The sequence below is a fragment of the Podarcis muralis genome, chromosome 7 (genome assembly GCF_964188315.1).
Source record: "Podarcis muralis chromosome 7, rPodMur119.hap1.1, whole genome shotgun sequence".
In the NCBI taxonomy this organism is placed as follows: domain Eukaryota; kingdom Metazoa; phylum Chordata; class Lepidosauria; order Squamata; family Lacertidae; genus Podarcis; species Podarcis muralis.
The window spans coordinates 2,030,352-2,050,932 of record NC_135661.1 but is presented as its reverse complement, the minus strand read 5'-3'; the positions used below and the strand labels follow the sequence as shown (position 1 = coordinate 2,050,932).

General features: G+C 47.6%; 1 protein-coding gene across 1 annotated transcript in view; it reads right to left on the bottom strand.

Moving 5' to 3' along the window:
- The window catches only part of LOC114602821 (basement membrane-specific heparan sulfate proteoglycan core protein), a 154,075-nt gene that overhangs the window by 67,405 nt on the left and 66,089 nt on the right, over positions 1 to 20,581 (bottom strand). The window contains exons 34-46 of the mRNA XM_077930990.1: positions 19,489 to 19,539; positions 17,632 to 17,724; positions 16,903 to 17,148; positions 15,183 to 15,281; positions 14,173 to 14,256; positions 11,522 to 11,614; positions 9,901 to 9,981; positions 7,972 to 8,202; positions 7,778 to 7,891; positions 6,645 to 6,772; positions 4,951 to 5,037; positions 2,938 to 2,996; positions 474 to 647 (exon numbers count right to left, since the gene is read on the bottom strand). Coding sequence (XP_077787116.1) covers positions 474 to 647; positions 2,938 to 2,996; positions 4,951 to 5,037; positions 6,645 to 6,772; positions 7,778 to 7,891; positions 7,972 to 8,202; positions 9,901 to 9,981; positions 11,522 to 11,614; positions 14,173 to 14,256; positions 15,183 to 15,281; positions 16,903 to 17,148; positions 17,632 to 17,724; positions 19,489 to 19,539 — 1,540 coding nt within the window. The remainder of the gene's footprint in view (positions 1 to 473; positions 648 to 2,937; positions 2,997 to 4,950; positions 5,038 to 6,644; positions 6,773 to 7,777; positions 7,892 to 7,971; positions 8,203 to 9,900; positions 9,982 to 11,521; positions 11,615 to 14,172; positions 14,257 to 15,182; positions 15,282 to 16,902; positions 17,149 to 17,631; positions 17,725 to 19,488; positions 19,540 to 20,581) is intronic.

The following is a 20,581-nucleotide window of genomic DNA, read 5'->3' as shown; positions in this document are numbered from 1 at the left end:
CCAGGAACGTACAAAGACGAAGGAATGTTTCTTGCCGTCCACTTTTTATTCCGTATCTACAGAGAGAGGCTATAGAACCCAGCCTCTTGGATAATGGTGTTGTCCTAAGTGAATCTCCACCTCCCATCTCTCCCACTTCCTCATTCGTCACTTCTATGGGTGCTGCTACGTGACCTCTGCCTTTGAGCTTTTTGCTCCCCTACTTTCAAGGCTCGCCGGGTTCTGGGAGGGGAGGTCTGGAATGCTTTCTAAAGACACTGTGTCCATCAGCTGTCGCCCCCCTGGCGCTTCCTCTTCCACCTCCTCCTCTCACATTATTTCCCAACTTTTCGCCTCATCTGCCACTGAGCTGCGACGTCCCTCAAATTCCTATTGTAAATAAACTGTCGTCGTCTTCCTCCTCCCTCAAACAGTCAAGCTGGGGAGGCTGTCTCGACCATTCCTCCTCTGCCCAGTCCCTGACAGTAACCCACCTTGCTGCCTGCGTTGGGTGGTGCTGGGCACGGGGCGCCCATCTTCGCGGGACCAGTAGAAATAGTGTGGTGGAGCTCCGCTGACGTGGCAACGCAGGGTCACCTTGCTGCCTTGCGAGACGGCGGTCCGCGGAGGGTGGACTTGCACGACGAGGCCTGGCTGGTCTGGAGTACCTGCGGAGTTGAGAAAGGCTCAGATTAGGGCAGCCGAAATGATGGAAGGGATGGGGCTGTCAGAATTCCTGCTCCATGATTGCAGTCATGGGATTGTTGTCTTTCACATGACAGTATATGTTTTGACTCCACAGAGTGGGAAGTGACGGAGACAGGATGTTTGTGTTACTGTGTTCCGTGAAGTGGAACTATTGTCCTTTGTCCTTTTTCTCTTTGCTGTCTCATGCTAGAGAGAGAGGGAGCCATGTTGCAGTGCTCCGTGTGTGTTTATATGTAAATAAAGTAGATTAGCCAAAATGCTGAGTTGCTGAGGTCCGTCACGCATGATGCGCAAACTCTGCAGATCCCTAAGTGTGCCGATGTCTGTTGGCATCGGTCGCTGTGATATTCGGGCAGAATAAAGCTTTTGAAGCTCCTGAACGAATGACCAGGAGGGAGGGAACATGGCACTCGGGCATGTGTCTCTGCCAGGGTCCTACTCGAGTATAGGCTGAACTCCTGACAGGGGCGACTGCTCTAGGAAGAAAGGTTTAGGGATAGAATAGTATGCAAAGATGCATGCCCAGGAAGAAGTGGAAAAAGAAAAGATTTTTCCCAAAGAAAAACTGTAATTCTCATACTTTTGGGAATTTAGGGACAGAAACGTAAAGATAAAGAAGGTTCTTTCGATCATATGTGGTGGTCTTGTAGTAAGGTTAAAGCTTACTGGAAAATGATATATAATGAAATGAAAAGGATGTTTAAAATAACCTTTGTTTTAAAAAACCAGAAGCTTTTCTATTGGGAATTATAGGGACAGAACTACCTAAACTTCATAGAAACTTATTCATGAATACTACTACTGTACAGTGGCAAGAATGATACTCACTCTGAAATGGAAAGAAGAAATAGTCCCAGCAAAGGAAGAATGGATACAAAAACTTATGGCATATGCAGAAATGACGAAACTTACCGGAAAAATAAGAAATCACAATAACAAACTTTTTATAAAATAATGGAAATGGTTTATGGAATATTTAGATAAATTGTAAACAGATAAGAACACTGGCAGGATTACTGTAATAACCTGCAGTTTCGTAAGAGTAAAGAGTAAAGAGTAAAGTAAAGAGTAAAGTAAGAGTAAAGAGTAAAGTAAAGAGTAAAGTAAGAGTAAAGAGTAAAGAGTAAAGTAGCAAATTGAGCAAATTGAGTTAATTTGGATATGCAGAAGGTATTAAAAAAAAATTTAAGGAACCGCAGAAAGAGGGAGAAGGAAGTCAAGTTTTGAAATGCTGAAATGATTGTAAAATTAGTGAAATGTATAAACCTGAGAAGCATAAATATATATTTTTTTAAAGAGAAAGAAAAGGTTCCTCACCCCACCCCTCTCTCTCAGAATACTAGAACTTGAGTTGAGCCAAAAAGGTTAAATAAGAAGATATGATGCTACGTAATGTGATTACAGTGGGCGCTCGGGTTGCGAACATGATCCGTGCGGGATGCACGTACGCAACCCACAGCATTCGCAACCCACAGCATTCGCGGGTTGCAATTCGGTGCTTCTGTGCATGCGCAAAGTGTGATTTAGCGCTTCTGCGCATGAGCGACAGCCAAAACCAGGAAGTAACTAGTTCCGGTACTTCCAGGTTTCGGCGGGTCCGTAACCTGAAAAAAGGCAACCTGAAGCGTCTGTAACCCGAGGTATGACTGTATATGTAAATCTAATAAAAATTATTATAAAAAACAAACAAACAGAACACAAGAACTTGCAGACATCTGACGAAGCTGAGTTTTGGAAGGTTTGAGGAGGATAAAGGGAAGTCCTTCCTCCTGCAGTGCAGAGTTAAACTACAGAACTTGCCTACACAGGAAGCAGGGAGGACCACTAGCTTACATGACTCTAAAAGAGCATGGGGCAAATTCATGGAGAAAAAGGTTACCAATGGCTATGAACCATGATGGCTATCCACAGTTGGAGGAAGCAGTGCTTCCGACTCTTGGCTGCTCGAAACTGCAGTGCAGAATCAAAGGATAATGGAATCGGAGCGCTGTAAGGGGTCGTGAGGGTCATCTAGTCCAACCCGCTGCAATGCAGGAATCTCAGCTAAAGCATCCCTGCTTGTGGGTTTCTCACAGGCTTCTGGTTGGCCATTATGAGAACAGGAAGCTGGGCCAGATATGCTACTGGCCTGACCTGGCGGGCTCCTCTATCTATACACAGCAACCCTTCACGGCTGGCAGTGTGGCGTGTGCAGTGTGTGTGTGTGTGTGTGTATTAAGGCAGAGGTCAGCTGGCGGACTTCGTACTCACCCAGGGACACACACTTCTGCCCACGGATATTAGGGTTTCCTGCGTAACCTGGAGCACACCTGAGAAGGAAGCAAGAGAGAGAGAGACAGGTGAGAGTCACACCTCTGGGAAAGAGACCAGTCAGTGGCCCTAACAGCCCTAACAGCGGTGACAGAAGAGTTATTGAGAGTTAGGTGTTGGAAAAACGCCCTGGGAAGGCTGCAAAGTCTCCGGAGCGTTCCCCGGTGGCCCTCTCTGGCTGTAAATCTTCTTCAGTCCAGAGCAGCCAGTAATAAGCGACCCTTCTCTCCTGAAAAGAGCACGCCAGCCTTCTGGTATATTATAGAAGAAGAAAGACTCAATCGTAGTTCTAAAACTGTGGGATGTGAAACACAAGAGCAGTCAAGTACAACAGTCCTAGAGTGAGCATGTTTGCACATGGGGAGGAATGTTTGTCCAGCCAGCAGGTAAACTTCCTGTTTCCTTCTGGGCTGGGACAGGTTTCCTCTGCATGTGACTAGAGGTGGGTGTGGCCTCACCTGTGCAGGTAATGACAAAAGCACAGGGCAGGGCAGCCATCTCTTTCTTTTTGACTACAGGCATCGAAAAAGCAACATCTGCTTAGCCAAAGATGCCCTCTTGGCTTCCAGCCAAGAGAGGACAAAGGGACTGTCTTCTTATGAGATAGTTTCCAGGTAAATGTTACTTTTCTAAGCTAAGTCTGCCTTCTGGGATCCTATTGTGAACAGAATGATATGTGAGTAAACTCTTTTTATACTTTTGTAGAAGACTGCGTTGTGTCTTATCTTTTATGAGGGAATAAGGGGGAAATACCAGAACAGTTATTATAGAGGCTTTAGCGAGCCTGAGCAAACGCATCCGCTGCAAGTTTAAAAAGGGGAATGTTACTCTGCTAAATGGTGAACTTGTTAACACAAGTTGGAAAGGCTATTATCAGACAATATATCCTCTCCTGCATCCCTGAACATTCCCACAAAAACTACTTTATTTACAGTCTTATATACAGAGACTCCGGGACTTGGGTGGCGCTGTGGGTTAAACCACAGAGCCTAGGACTTGCCGATCAGAAGGTCGGCGGTTCGAATCCCCACAACGGAGTGAGCTCCCGTTGCTCGGTCCCAGCTCCTGCCAACCTAGCAGTTCGAAAGCACGTCTAAGTGCAAGTAGATAAATAGGTACCGCTCCGGCGGGAAGGTAAACGGCGTTTCCGTGTGCTGCTCTGGTTCGCCAGAAGCGGCTTAGTCATGCTGGCCACATGATCCGGAAGCTGTACGCCGGCTCCCTCGGCCAATAAAGCGAGATGAGCGCTGAACCCCAGAGTCTGTCACGACTGGACCTAATGGTCAGGGGTCCCTTTACCTTTACCTATACAGAGACTCCATCAGTACGTCTGTGCTGCACCAGTACAGAACCTCGACACACATAGAAGCGAAATCAACTTCCAATAGTACTCAGTAAAGGTAAAGGTACCCCTGCCCGTACGGGCCAGTCTTGCCAGACTCTAGGGTTGTGCGCCCATCTCACTCTATAGGCCGGGGGCCAGCACTGTCCGGAGACACTTCCGGGTCACGTGGCCAGCGTGACAAGCTGCATCTGGCGAGCCAGCGCAGCACACGGAACGCCGTTTACCTTCCCGCTGGTAAGCGGTCCCTATTTATCTACTTGCACCCGGGGGTGCTTTCGAACTCCTAGGTTGGTAGGCGCTGGGACTGAACGACGGGAGCGCACCCCGCCGCGGGGATTCGAACCGCTGACCATGCGATCGGCAAGTCCTAGGCGCTGAGGTTTTACCCACAGTGCCACCCGCGTCCTTTTAAATAGTACTCAGTAGGAAGAGATAATACAGCCTTTCTTTCTCACGCTCTCTCAGACACTCACATGATGTATACAAATCATAGTACCACTCGCTGTAGCAGCTCGGATAGATAAAAATCCTAACATTGGGGCAGATCCACAACCAAAAGGGCTACTGAGCTACATCCCTGCTCGTCCGCCGGCCAGTTGGATACTCACTGCTCGCAATACTGGCCGGTGTAGCCCGGCTCACAGGCTGTGCAGCGGTAGCCTCCGCCCCCCAGGCTCTCACACGTCCTTGAGAACCTGAAAAAAATAAATAAAGTAAGGAAGAAGAGTCAGGAGGTTTAAAGGATATCAGAAGAGTCCATCTAACCTGGCCAACCAGATGCCCCTCAGCAGGGAAGCCCGTTATAAGAATTTTAAGGTCCCAAATATAGAATATTCACAAATGCACACATATCTAAATATATGAACCATGTGCCTCAAATGGTACGAGAGGGCAATCCTGAAGCCATTTTGACTCTCCCAATGACCTCAAATAGTCATTGCAGTAAGAGTGGCAAATGGAGAAAGCCTTCTGCCCAGATAAAGCAATCAGTGACCACTGTCAGGTATCCTGGCAAACAGGGTTTCTGCTGAAGACTGCCTCCTTCTGTGATGTATGTATGTTTTTTGGGGGGTGGTCTCTGGCTACAGGGTGGGCAATTTCAAAAGTCTATATAAGCCCCAATGTTCTGGGTCCCTCCTCCCTCCTGCGTGTGGTGAGTGAGGACCCTGTTGCAACAGTTGAATAAAGATCAGGCTTGCTAGCCACTTTGCTTCTCAACATTCTCTGGTTGGCCTCTGTTATTTTCTCCTACTGATAGGGAACCCACTTAAGGGCTCTGGAATAGCCCCTAAGGGAAAGGGAGCAGGTTTTCTTATAACACCCCCAAGCAGCACCCAAGCAGTAATGCTCTCCCCCCCATTTGAGATTTCCAGGGACTGGAATTTGAAGGTAGACTGCCCCTGGATAGGGAGAGACCATCTATCTAGGTGCCCCCATGGGAAGAAAAAATAAGAAAAGCCCTGTTGAATCAGACCCATCTTAGTCCAGCACCCTGTTCTCACGGGGGCCAACCAGCTGCCTCAATGGGAAGCCCAAAAAACAGAGCAGTCACTGTGGCTACTAACCCTTGATAGCTTTTGGGGGGTATATATATATTTTTTTCAATTTTCTGTTTTACAATTCAAAGTACTCATTTTTACATCCTTGAAATATCCGTGACTTCCTTTTTTTCTCTTTCCACGGTTCATTTTACATATCATAAATCCCTGCATATTTTACAGAAACTGCACCATTCTGAATGCCATTATTGCATCCATCACAACTTATTTGCACTGTTGAATTTATCTTAATGCTGCCAGCGTTTTCAGCTGTACACAATGATTTCCCATATATTCAATAAACGCTTTCCAGTCTCCTCTAAACATATGTTCTTCTTGTTCTCTTATTCTATATGTCAGGTCCGCAAGCTGCGCATATTCCGTCAGCTTAAGTTGCCATTCTTCTTTGGCTGGGAGCTCACTCATTTTCCATTTTGGGGCTAACAAAACCCAGGGCACAGTAGTGGCATACATAAATAACCTTTTTGACACCTGGGAATGTCAGTCTGAATTATCTCCAACAGAAAGGACTCTGGGTTTTTTGGGGAAAGTACTTTTAAACATTTTTTTCAATTCATTATGGACCCCTTTCCCAATACTCTTTTGTAACCCTTGATACCTTTATCCACCCGGAGTGGCTAGCTAAAGCAGATTTGCCCACAAATCCACACCCGCTGCCAGCCCATCCTGAAACCCGGTCAAGCCCCCATCTACTCAGTCTCTCTCTCTCTCTCTCTCTCTCTCTCAATGAGCCAACATCGTACTGGTTTTCCGGATCCGTCAGCGGACAGGCGCAGGGCTGGCAGTCCTCTGGGGTGCCAGCAGTAGCGTCTCCGTAGAATCCGGGTGCACACTTCTCACAGAACTCCCCAGCAGCATGATGAAGGCAGCTCTGGGAAGGGCAAATCAACAAGACTAGAAGTTATTAAAATTACTTGAATAAACATGGTTCCAACAATAACGCTTGGCTGTGTTTAGACTGATTTCGCAGACAGAGGTATCCCAAGATGGAGACAAATAATTAAATACAGATCAAAGATAGAAATGGCTGAATTGAATCCGCAAAGAGTGGACGGAAGTCAACAAACCAACAAATCAAAAATGGCATTCAACCCAGTATGAGGGACTTTGTGAGCAGAACACCCTGATACTGGTTTGAATTAACTAAATACTGCTTTTTCGTTTGATAGGTAGTTTTAGTTTTGTTAATTTTTTGGTTTTATCGTTGTGCATTTTTCTTTTTCTTTTCTCTCTCTCTTTTTATTTCTTTTATATAATACACACTTATTCTAGATGTTTGACAATTTGATTATGTATACTGCAATAACTATTTTAGTCTAGAAATATCCAATGTAAGATTAGTTTGTGGTTTTTTTGTATGTAATGTTTGTTTAATAAAAGTTAAAAAGGAGAAGTTATTAATATTGCAGTAGTTGTATAAGGGATTGTTATTTTGACCGGAATGTAATTGAAATCCATAAGATTTTGGAATGCAGAAATAAAGTAAATCATCAAGCCATCAATTCTAGCCACCTAATTTATATGAATGATCTGGTACTTGAATAATTTGGTACTTGAATGATTGGTATTAGTACAGTGGTACCTCGGGTTCCAGACGCTTCATGTTACAGACACTTCAGGTTACAGACTCCGCTAACCCAGAAATAGAACCTTGGGTTAAGAACTTTGCTTCCCACATCCCATTTGGCCACAGTAGTGGCATACATAAATAACCTTTTTTGACACCTGGGAATTTCAGTCTGAATTATCCCCAAGAGAAAGGATTCTGTTGTTGTTTTTCGAAAATCAATTTTAAACATTTTTTCCTCAATTCATTATGGATCATTTCCCAATACACTTTTACACCCGAGTTTATGTGCCTATGGAAGTTGCTTACTGAACAGGCGCCGGTCTCAGGGTGGCAGGAATCTGAATGCCCGTTGCATTCGCACAGCGCACAGTGCCCCAGGTAGAGCCCACCGCCTGTCCGGGTGTAGCCAGCTGCACAATCCTGCAAGAGGGACAGGGTGGCATCAGTAAACAGTGCCCCATGAGCCCACGTGCCCTGCCTGGCCCAGCGAAGAGGCTCACCTGGCAGGAAAGACCCTGGTAGCCTGGTGGGCAGCGGCATTCCTCCACCTCCAGAGCCCGGGGCAGGCTGGTGTAGGTGGGCACCGCGGTCTCCATGCTGACACCGGTGATGCCAGCCGACAGCATCTCGGTGGAGTGAGTGGCGCGGATGAGAATCTCGTCCAGGTCAGCCAGGACCATCATGAGGTGCTCCCGGGTGGCTGGCTGGCCATCTGGGCGCTTCCAGTATTGCTGGGGAGAAAAAGGGGGAAAGGTTGATACTGTGGGATGGAATCCATTGGCGCAGTCAAATGCAACATTCCTTATTTTTCTAGAGTGGGCACAAGCAGGGGGATATCCAGTCAGGGTAACTTGCTGTTCCACTGGTCTGGAACTTTCTCCCCCTACATGTGACCTGGGAGATGATGATGATATAGTATTTATTCCCTGCCCATCTGTCTGGGTTTCCCCATCCACACTGGGCGGCTTCCAGCAAAATATGAAAATACAATTATTCATCAAATATTAAAAGCTTCCCTAAAGTGGGCTGCCTTCAGATGTCTTCTGGAGGTCAGATAGTTGTTTATTATCTTGACATCTGATGGAAGGGTGTTCTACAGGGTGGGCGTCACTACTGAGAAGGCCCTTGGCGCTGTCTGACTCCATAAAAGAGCTGAGTCATGCAGTCATTTTCTCAGTCGTTTTGTCTTTCTATTGTCTTGCTGTTCTTTCGCTGGCATGCTGCTCTCCTGCAGCCATTTTGTTATCTTAATGTAAATTTTGCTGTTTGCTGGCTCTCAGTTCAGTCTCCATATGAGACAAACTCACAGTTTCTTTATGTAACTACCAAGTGAAGCCTGCCTTTCAGGGATCAAATCGTGAACTGAAATGTGACTAAACTTGTTACTTTACTCAGAAAGACTCTCGTGTCTTTATTCTTTTAAAAGGGATCAAAAGGGGACACCAGTAATAGACTTAACTAAGAGATTCATATGAATCTGCAAACTAGCTTCCAGCTATATTGAGGGGAATCTTCTCTGCTACATCACTTACTAGTATGAGTAAAGGAAGAATAATACTTATTCAACATATCCTTTCCTACTATCCTTAAGATTTCCACATGTACCAGCAGAAAGCAGAGAAGAAGTTACAGCTGACCAGAAGTCCAGAGGTAGCATTATTATCCATTTACGATGGGGTGGAAGGTTCGCAGACTATGAAGGACTTACTCACAAATTAATTTATTGCCAGCTGCACGAATTATGATAGCTAGGAAGTGGAAGGGGCAAGCAGAATATAAAATGGAAGAACGGTATAAAGAGGTGTGGGATGTAGCTATGGATGATAAATTAACATGTGCCATTAAGGTAAGACAGGGAATACGCAGGAGAAATGATTTCAACAAGATATGGAAGATATGTTTGTAGAATTTGTATTGTTAAAACGGAAAGGGGTCAAACCATCACAAGAGGTGTTGAAATTTTGAGAGGTTGGATTAGTTACAATGGAATGGTCTCAGTAGAGGGGGGCACATTTTTATTCTTATTTATTTATGATTATTACTTTACCATATATATATATAGAAAAGAAAGCGGGGAAGGGGCAGTAATGGAAGTGGCTTCACTGCAGCTCTTCCCTCCTGAGTTTTCCTGCAACTAGTATTCAGAAATATTGCAGTCTCTGACCATGAAGAAGAAGTTCTTGCAGAGCCAGATAAGCTCATTTTGTGGGCATAGCAGAGGGACGGGACAAGTGGCAATGGACAACGGAAACAAGCTGCAGGCTCCTCCAGCTGCTTTATTTAAGCCAGATTCACCCACGTTCTCCACCAAAGCAGTGTCAGTGTTGCCTGGATCCCCACCTCTCTCCCCTTCCCAGGTATATGGGGTGGCTTCATTGCCACCAAGAGAAACGTGGAGCTCAGGTGCAGACGGCACAGGGAGGCCTCACCTCCTGGAAGATGACCTCAAAGCTCTTGCGTTCCCGAGGCCGCAGCTCCGACAGGTAGGCCACCAAGGTGATGTCGTTACCCTGGAGGAGGGGGGGAGACACCAAAAGAGAATGTAAGAACATAAGAAGAGCTGGCTGGATCAGTCCAGTATCCTGTTCACTGTGATGCCCCTGTCAAGAGCTCGTCATGTGAAAGACAACAATCCCATGACTGCAATCATGGAGCAGGAATTCTAACAGTGCTATACCACCTGCACTGGCTCCCGGTGGAGTATAGGATCAAGTTTAAGGTGCTGGTTTTAACCTTTAAAGCCCTATACGGCCTAGGACCCTCGTACCTACGGGACCGCCTCTCCTGGTATACCCCACAGAGAAACCTACGGTCTGTAAATAAAAACATCCTCAAGGTCCCAGGCCTCAGAGAGGTTAGGCTGGCCTCAACAAGAGCCAGGGCCTTCTCGGCTGCAGCTCCAATCTGGTGGAATGCTCTGTCACAAGAGACTAGGGCCCTGCGGGACCTGACATCTTTCCGCAGGGCCTGCAAGACAGAGTTGTTCCACCAGGCCTTTGGTCAGGGCGCAGCCTGACTCCCTCCTCTGGCAACCTGCACAGTATTTTGGTTGCCATCAATTTGATTTTAATTAATTTTTATAATGAAATATTTTAGAATGTGTGATTATTCAACTATTTGGTTATTTGATTGTTGTTAGCCGCCCTGAGCCCAGCTTCGGCTGGGGAGGGCGGGATATAAATAAAATTTATTATTATTATTATTATTAACAGCCCCTAAGAGAAGCCCTCAAAGAGGATTCAAGCATGGGATCAACGCTCCTGTAGTTTCCAGCAACTGGGATTCAGAAGCGTCGCTGCCTCCTCCCATGAAATCAGACCATGGCGCTTGTGGCTAGTAGCCACAATGGCTAGTAGCCACAATAGCTAGTAACCTTATTCAGAAGGTAAAGGTAAAGGACCCCTGGATGGTTAAGTCCAGTCAAAGGTGACTATGGGGTTGTGGTGCTCATCTATCTCACTTTCAGGCTGAGGGAACCAGCGTTTGGCCACAGGCAGCTTTCCGGGTCATGTGGTCAGCAGGACTAAACTGCTCCTGGGGCAACAGGACACCATGACGGAAACCAGAGTGCACGGAAACACCGTTTACCTTCCCACCGCAGCGGTACCTATTTATCTACTTGCACTGCCATGCTTTCGAACCGCTAGATTGGCAGGAGCTGGGGCAGAGCAACGGGAGCTCACCCCGTGGTGGGGATTCGGACCGCCAACCTTCTGATCAGCAAGCCCAAGAAATTCAGTGGTTTAACCACCAGCGCCACCCGCGTCCCTTTTCTTACTCATATGATATTTCTGCTAGTGGCTGCTAAATCCCCCCTCCCCCAAAAAGACCTTTATCTAGTTGCCTCCAAATCAGAGGCATAAATAAACATTTATGGGAGTGGTGTATGTGGGACTCCGAGCTTCCTCCAATCCCAGAAATGAGGGCCTCTGCTGCTATACAGGTCCCGATGCCCAGTGAATTCCAGGGGATGCCCCCCCCCCCACAACCTCTCTAGCTAAACCTGTAGAAACCCAGCCCTCTCCTGAGCAAGCAGGGACTCTTCCTTACAGTGATCTGCACATCAGCGTCCGGCAGTGGGGTGCCTCGTCCTCCAGCATTGTAGGAAAGGGTGTAGCGAAGGCGTCCCCCGTAGGATCCAACCTGCAAATGTGGGGCGAGAGGGGTCAGGTCATTCCATCTTGATGCAGGTCAGGGGCCGCACCCCCGCACAAGTGTCATGCACCCATCGTAAGGCCCACGTTTTGAAATTTTCAACTTCGTAAAAAGTGAATTTCCCTCCACCGTTGCATTTCCCCCCAAATGGTTGAGCACGTGGTTCTTCTCTTCCCCCTGCTGCCTATTTCATCCCCACAACCACCTTGCAAGGTAGGACAGACTGGGAAAATTTTAATTACATTTAAATCAAGTAAATAGGAAGGTGACTGAACTGAAACGCAAACGAGTAAGACTTCTCTAACCAGACCCAGTTTATACAAAGCTAGATACAATATCATCACATTTCATATAGTCAAGTAATAATTAAAAAAACAGACTTTGGGGAGTCTTTCAAACAAATTGCACCCTGTGCATGGTGGCGAACGGCTTCTGGGGCTAGCATGGCACCCCCAAAAGCAACGTGCACCCCCTTTATGCTGCCGTTCACTCGCCTACTCCCTCCCCACATTTTAAGTTCTTCTAAAACACAGAAGTCATCAGGAAGGTGTCTGCCTCACGCAGTAGGGAACCTTCTTCTGCCCAAGGGTCTCCCTTGGTGGTGGGTGGGGCTAAAGTGGGAGGGACTAAAGTCATAAGTGGGTGGGGCCGTCGATGTGACTGACTGGTGCCGCAGAGTCTCAAGGGCTGGGAAAAGAACCTTAGAGGGCCGGGTTAGGCTCCCGAGGCTGGAAGTAACCTGCAACCCTGCTCCAAAGATTTGCAGCTTCTTGGCGCAGAAAACAAAGAGGGCTCTGTGCATGTGCGAGGAATTCAGAGGAGCCCGGAAGCTGCTGGATCAGGCCCCGTAGTCCAGCACCTTGTTTTCCCAGTGGTCAACCAGAGGCCCATTATGGGAAGCCCGCAAGTGGGACCTGATGAAAACAGCAGCCTTCTCCTCACTTGGGATTCCCCACAGCTAGTTTATTCAGAGGCAGTGCGGCTTCTACAGGTGTGTCTATGCGAGAGATGAAAAGCTTCACTCCCCCCCCCACAAACCCCCCCCCCCACACACAGAGTGTTCTCTTTGTGATCCCCCAAGGCACGGCCTTCCCTTTATTTTTATTTTTTCCCAAAAAAAAATTATTCATTTTATAACACAACTAAACAACACAAACAGAAAAACAAACAATACAAACAAATTCTTGTCTTATCGAATTTTTTCTAAACCTTGTTAGGTGAGCTTCCCCTAGTCCCCCCCCCATCTGATATTCATTTTACCTCATCTTTAGCAGTTTACATATATCATAAGTTTTAACCATTTTTTAAATCACACTTACTTTTACCATAAAAATCTCCAAATTTTATCCCTTACAAGTAATACTATTTTAAAATACACTATCTTCTACTTCTAACCCCACAGCCTATATCCACTTCCAAAGCTATTCATCATCATCATCATCAATCTTTATTACAGTCCAGAGACCCAACAAATCATTACAAAGCAATACACAATTCATACCAAAAGCTATTCTAAGACTTAAATATTAACATATCTTGCTTTACGGCCTTCTCTTTAAAGTTGGCACAGGGGGCACAAAACTGCAGCGTCACCATTCATTTCACAGAACCGTGGAGCTGGAAGGGATCCCACGGATTGTCTGGTCCTGTGCTTCCCAACGTGGGGCACACGCCCCACAGGGGGGCCATTTGATTCTTAAGGGGGGCAAATTGAGAATGAGTTATTAACAGTTCGTGGCCTTTTAGGCTTCCTCCACGTGAATAGGAGTTCATTTTTTGAATAATAAGAATTATATGTCACGGGGCGTGGGGCATCAGGATTTTAGAGAAGCTTAGGTGGGGCATGGCCAAAATAAGGTTGGGAACCAGTGGTCTAGTCCGGCCTCCTGCAATGCAGGAATATGAAGCCGTCCCATTCAGAGATCGAACCTGCAACCTTGGCATTATCGGCACCGCTTTTAAGTGTACGCTCACCGCATTTATACATTTTAAATTTATTGTTGTACATTGTTTTAAATGTTTGTTTTCCTTCTGGGATTGTACCCCCAAGTGCATTTTATAAGCTGGTCTACGACCGTAATAAATTATCTATCTATCTATCTATCTATCTATCTATCTATCTATTGGTACCGTGTTCTCTGTCCTCCTTCAGAAGAACACGAGGAACAGCCTGCTGGATGAGGCCAATGGCATCCTGTACACACAGGGGCCAACCTGATGTCCCCATGGAAAACCAGCAAGCCAGACTGGAGCTCAAGAGCAACTCTCCCCCTTCTGTGGTTTCCAGCAATTGGTATTCCGAAGCATTGCTGCCTCTGGCTGTGCAGGCAGAGCCCTTGTGGCTAGAAGCCCCTTCCCTCCTTGATTTTGTCTCATCCTCTTCCAAAGCCAGCAAGGACAGTGGCCATGTGTCTCAGCGCTGTGCGAAGGACTTTCTTTTGTTTTGATGCCACTGCCATGCAAACAGACACACGCACAGAGCCCCCGGAATGGCTCTCATCCCTGCTTCTCACCCCGCCCCCCGCAGTCCATGCAGTTAAGATTACCTTGTCCCCCAGGAAGGGGTCCGGCAGCTTCCAGTAGAAAGCGATTTCGGGAAGGAGAGAGAAGCCCTTGTAGAGTAACCAGTACTGAGACAGAAGAGGAAGATTCAGAGGAAAGTGAGGGGACCAGCTGACAGACGAGTCAAATCTCAAAGCACACTGCTCCACAACATGTGCCACAGCCAGCCAGGCACCACAGCTCAGAGAGAGAGAGAGAACCACCCACTGCCCAGAACGTGCCCCAAACTCTAAGCCCATGGGGTGGGTGGGGTGGCACAACCACCCACTGACTATCACTCAGCCACCCGCTCTCCCAAAGAGCTGTCGCAACCACGTTCTCCATCTGCCTGGTTCTCTCTGGCTGCTTTGGACCACAACTCCCATCAGCCCCGAGTTGTGAATTGCAAACACAGTGTCAGGCTTCTGGAACTTAGCTGCCTCCCCGCCCTTTGGAAGCAGATAAGCAGAACAAAACGAAAGAAGTCTCTTACCAGTTAGAAATTTTAATGATCACAGCAAGAGAACAAAGAATCCATTTCCTAGGAACGGCGGTGCTCCCAATTAAGGGTTTCACCCACCTCCTCCCTGGTCACCCACTTCACTTCCGCGACTTGTAACCTGATCTAGCAACCGCTGTGCTTTCTGCGCTGCCACCTTTCTGTGCTGCCAAACATGAGCCTAGAATCATAGATCTGGAATGTTCCCCAATCATCCAGTCCAACCCCTGCCAATGCTTGCTTTGCATCTTCTAGATGAGCAATGCCAAAAGCAGGGTGAAGTCCAAGGCAAGAGGGAGAAAAGAGGAGCTAGCTTTGGTACCAATGGCCCCTCAAATTCCACACAGATTTTGCTTTTTTCAAAAATGCCTTCTAGATATTTTTTTGAGGGGGCGCCTTTTTCTGCCTCTGCTCTGGACAGCTGTGTGTTTGCTGTGTGGCAGAGCTCTCCCCTCCTCACACACCTCTCCATGCCAAAGCTCCATTCGCTGCCCACTCTGCCCTGCTTGTGGGTACCTTTTTAGCCTCAGACACCCTGAGGCGGTACTGGGAGGAAGAGAGCAGGTTGCTGGAGGAGTCTGAAGACCTTCCGCCGGGGATTCCTTGTCGCTGGGGCTTGAGGCCAAGAGAAGATGTTCAGTGAGAGAGGTAGAAAGAAGACAGGAAGGTAGTGGGGAGGAAAGGGAGGGTGGAAGGATAGGAGGAAGGAGGGCAGGAAGGAGGGGAGGAAGGAAAGGCAGACAGAAAGACAGAAAGTTGAAGGGAAAGATGGCAGGGTGGAGGGAAGGAGAGAGAAAAGGAAGGAGGGAAGAACAGAAGGAAAGATGGAAGCAGGCAGAAAAGGAAGTGTTATGTACTGAAGTTCTCACCCTGGGCCAGCAGGGGGATACTGTAGATAGTTATGCAAATAAGGGATCGGAAGTGACATTCAGTGATTGGATAGTTTTAGAAAATTGTTACAGTTACATTATACTGGAGCTCTATATAAGCAGGCTGACTGAACCCTTAAGTTCAGTTCTGTTCTGGCCTGTGAATAAACAAGAGCTGTTTGAAGAATCGCTGTGTCGTCTGATATGTTCACCCACAACTTAACAGGAAGATTGTCTCCTTTCCCCACACAGGGCAGATAGTCAAAGCTGGGGGGAAATATGGGAGAAACATATGTTCAAAATGTTGTCTGTAAGAATAAAATAAAATTATTATAAATTAGTTTGGAGATGGTATCTAACACCAGTCAGATTAAATCAAATAAACAAGGAATATTCAGTTTTATGTTGGAGGGGATGCCAGGAATCCGGGAATTATATTCACATGTGGTGGGGGTGCAAACATTTTTTTGGCAAAGGGCGTTTAAGGAGAACAGAAATCACTATTTACAGGTGGGTAGCCGTGTTGGTCTGCCGTAGTCGAAACAAAATAATTTTTTCCCCCTTCCAGTAGCACCTTAGAGACCAATTAAGAGACCAACTAAGCTGTAAGTAGAACTATGGAAGGCACCACATTGAGCTGCATGAAATGGAAGAACTCACTATGTTAAAGCTGACTGAAAGTCCAGAGGCAGCATTCTTACCCATTTACGATGGAGTGGAAGGTTCGCAGGCTAGGAAGGACTTGCTCACAAATTTATTGACAGCTGCACAAATTATGATAGCTAGGAAGTGGAAGGGGCAAGCAGAAGATAAAAGGGAAGGGTGGTATAAAGAGGTGTGGGATGTAGCTATGAATGATAAATTGACATGTGCCATTAAGGTAAGAAGGGGAATAGGAAGGAGAAATGACTTTGAAGAGATAAGGGGGCCTGTTTGTAGAATTTGTACTGTCAAAACGGAAAGAGGTCAAACATCGCAAGAGGTGTTGAAAGAGGTTGGATAGTGACAATGGAATTGTCTCTGGGTGGGGTGCACATTTTTATTCTTATTTCTGATTATTACTTTGTCAAATGATTGAATGAATACATAAATATTTTTTTTAAAAAAAGAAAGAATAGGAAGGTTGGGCAAGACAAAAGGATGGAAGGAAGGGCAGAGGGAAGGGAGGACAGAATCCATGGAAATGGGAATAAGACATAAGCTCTGAGCCCCTCTCCCCCACCCCGTGGCTTGGCTTCCCAACCCAATATGGCCCAGATGAGTATGATTTCAGCCAGTGGGCTGGCAGCAAGCAGGTGTGCCCCAGGACAGGGCCAAGCAGGGAGACCCAGGACTCCCCTATGAAGCCAAGGAAGGGCAGGGTGTACCTGGGAGCCGGGAGCAGCAGCAAGAGAAGCGGGGAGCAGAGGAGCCCTGGCCAAGGAGGCAAAGGAGCGAGGAGGGCCAAGGTGGGCTGCCTGGGCAGCTGAGGGGGTCCGCAGTCCTGCTGGAGGGGGTTTGGGGGCGCCCTCCTCCTTCTCCTTGGGAGGAGGGGGTGCCCTGCGGGAGGAGGCCTGCCAGCGGGACAGCATCTCCCAGATTTCAGCATCGCGTCTCAACTGGGCTTCCTGCACCTGAAGGATGGAGGCGAGGGAGTCAGGGAAGGAAGGAAGAGGGGGGGAGAGAGAGAGAGAGAGAGAGAGAGAGAGAGAGGCAGATAGGCAGAGCAAAAGAGGACCTGCAGGCCCAGTACAGAGAGGTAAAGGGCTCCTGGACGGTTCAGTCCAGTCAAATTCGACTATGGGGTGCGGCACTCATCTCCGCTTTCAGGCCGAGGGAGCCTGCGTTTGTCCACAGACAGCTTTTCTGGGTCATGTGGCCAGCATGACCAAACCACTTCTGGCCCAACAGGACGCTGTGACCAGCGCCAGAGCGCACAGAAACACCATTTACCTTCCCGCCGCAGTGGTACCTATTTATCTACTCGCGCTGGTAGGCCTGAAAACAGCTGGGCATCCTTGAAAAGGACAGAGCTCAGAATGGCTGCCCAACCCAGGGCGAACGCCGCTATCCCCAGCTGGACAGATCCCCGTGGAGCCGGCTTTCGCACTCGTTACCTGGGTGGCTCGCCGGACCCGGCCGCCAGAGCTGGGGATCCTGCCAGCTGCCACGTCCTTCCTCAGCTGCTCCTCTGTGAGGGATGTGGAGTTCTGCTGGGGTGGGACACGGGCGGTGGGCATGTTGAAAGCTGGCCGGCCTCTCGCCTGGCCATGCAAAGCTGACAGCCTCCCCACACCCGACTCCCTTGAACATTAACTGTTGCCCCCCATGCAGAGGCTCTCCTGTTTGGGGGCTCAGTATGGGGTGCCCATGCAGAGAAGGGGGGGAAAGGCAGACAAGAACATATTAGGAGGGCAAATGGCACTCCCCCCAATTTGCACGAAGGGTAGGGGTTTGTTGATCTTAGGAGGCAGCACACCACAGACTTGGGGGCATGCACTGACCCCAGCCATGCCACACCAGCAGACACTCAAAATTACAGGAGCTGTTAAAAGAGCTGTAGCTCATATGTGGTGGTCATGTAAGATGACAAAGTCATTTTGGGAATTGATATACAGTATAATGAACTGGGGAGAAAATGTTTGTAAGAAAAACCCCAGAAGCTTTTCTCTTAGGAATTACAGGTACCGACATTCCAAAAGACCAGAAAAGACTTTTTATGTACGTGACAACAGCTGCAAGGATACTACTAGCCCAAAGATGGAAGGAAACAACAGTCCCGAACTGCTGGACTATGCTGAAATGTCAAAACCAGGGGTCAGCAAACTTTTCCAGCAGAGGCTGTCTGTCCCTCAGTCCTTGTGGGGGGCCGGACTATATTTTGGAAAAAAAATATGAACAAATTCCTATGCCCCACAAATAACCCAGAGATGCATTTTAAATAAAAAGACACATTCTACTCATTTAAAAACACGCTGATTCCCGGACCACCTGTGGGCCAGATTTAGAAGGCAATTGGGCCACATCCGGCCCCTGGGCCTTAGTTTGGCTACCAATGGTCAAAACTGACCGGGAGACTCAGGAATCAAGAAGATAAAGACTTTAAAGAAGAATGGGAAAAAATTATAACTTACTTAGAAGACAATTGCAAACAAATAAAAACGTCAGCTGGACTTAAAAAATAACTTTTAAAGAAACAAAAGACACGGACAATTTAGAGAAATGAAAACTGTGGAAAATGTAATGATATGTAGTTTTAGAAAAAATATTTTAAGGACCCCATGTAGGGGACGGGGGGGGGGGGGGGAGTCACAAGCTTCAGAGAATCTCATGTGTGGATATGTTAAAAGTTCTTCTTTTTTCCACTATTTTAAATTTGTTTGTGTAAAAACCGATAAAAATATTTGGAAAAAGAAAAGAAAGACTGGAGAGCTGTTGCCAGTCACTGTCGACAGCACTGAGCTGTTGTTATTGCTGCGATTATTTTGATTCATGACCCACCCTAAGGTTCCCCAGGGCAGGTTTACAATAATTTAAAATGCAAGATTAAAAAGGGTTTAAAAGAAATGGCCATCTCAATATAGGGTGGGTTGTCAAAACGTTTTTAAAAGCTAGGTAGCCCAGGGAAGTCTGGCTCTGTAAAAAGCTGAGCAAGCTCTGTGGCTTCTGAACAAAGCACGGCAGCCGCTTTGGCACAGATCCCAGCCAGAGAACATAAGAAAGGCCTTCTTTTACCTGTCCTAAATCTTCCAACATTCAGCTTTCTCAAGGCCATGCATAATAACTTCACACAGTTCCATCACGTCACCTCTCGACTCGCCTTTCCTCCGAACTAAAAGCCCCAAACACTGCAAATCACCTTTCCTCCTGGGGCCTCCTGCCTTCGACAACCAGGCCTCCCCGCACACAATACAATAGCATGCCCCAGAACCCGACAAGTCCATGCTCCGCTACGGGCATCTCTGCCCGCGTACCTTGTGGGCACGGCGCATCCGGGCAAAGTAGGTTTCCTTCTGCCCAACAGTCTAAGCAGGAAAGAAATGAGAGAAACGAAAAGAGACAGACAGAGAGAGAGCAGGTAAAGGTGGAGAGTTCATAGCCCATGCCAGACCCCCAAATACATTCAGCCCCATCATTGTGCCCCTCCTGGGAACAAGACTCTCCCCCCTGTCCAGCTTCCCCTCCAGTATTCTAGCCAGCTCTGAAGTGGCGCAGGAAAGCAGGCGCTCTGAGCAGATTTGGGGGCTGGATAAAATATTTCCCCTCAACCAGCAGGGCTCTCTCATTGAACCTTTGCCCCTCCGAGTTCGAAGTGTCATCCCCTCACAAAATAAAGCACGCCTTTGTGCAACTCACGCGTAAGCCTGTGGAACTCCCTGCCACAGGAAGTTGCGACGGTTGCTAATTCAAGACGGGTTTGGGGGCAGGCGATGCGCTTATAGACAAATACACAACAAATGGCAAGCCTTGCCGGCGGCTTGTGAGCTGTCAAAACTAGGGATGCCCACCCCATTCCTCACAATTATCTAATTCTAGAGTTGGAAGGGACCACTGAGGGTCTTCGAGTCCACCCCCTGCAATGCATATTCGAAGGCAGGATTGTCAGAGGGTAAAACAACAAAGGAGGTCTGCCTCCCCAATCCTAACCGCCGACCTTCCTGGGTGTTGCTTCATGGTTTCTCTCTCCTCCTCCCAGCCATCTCGAGAGGTCCAGAGGGTGGCAACACGAGAACGGGCCTTCTCTGCTTTTATTTTAATTTTATATACTGCGATGTTTTTATGTGAGACCTCCGGGTATAGGGCAGTATGTAAATTCAATCAACAACAACAACCATCTCCCAAGAAGGAAGTCTCACTTTTCTGCTGCCCGCCAGGAGTGCCCTGATAACCGTCCCCACCCATTTCCAGCCCCGTGGAACGGCTTGCTTTGGGGGAAGGTTGGCACGGATGGGGGGAGCTCGGAGTACCCAGGATCCACACAGGCTTGTGCCACCTTCTGCTGGCAAGGGGCTGCATCATCACGGCCTAGGACCCTCGTACCTACGGGACCGCCTCTCCCGGTATGCC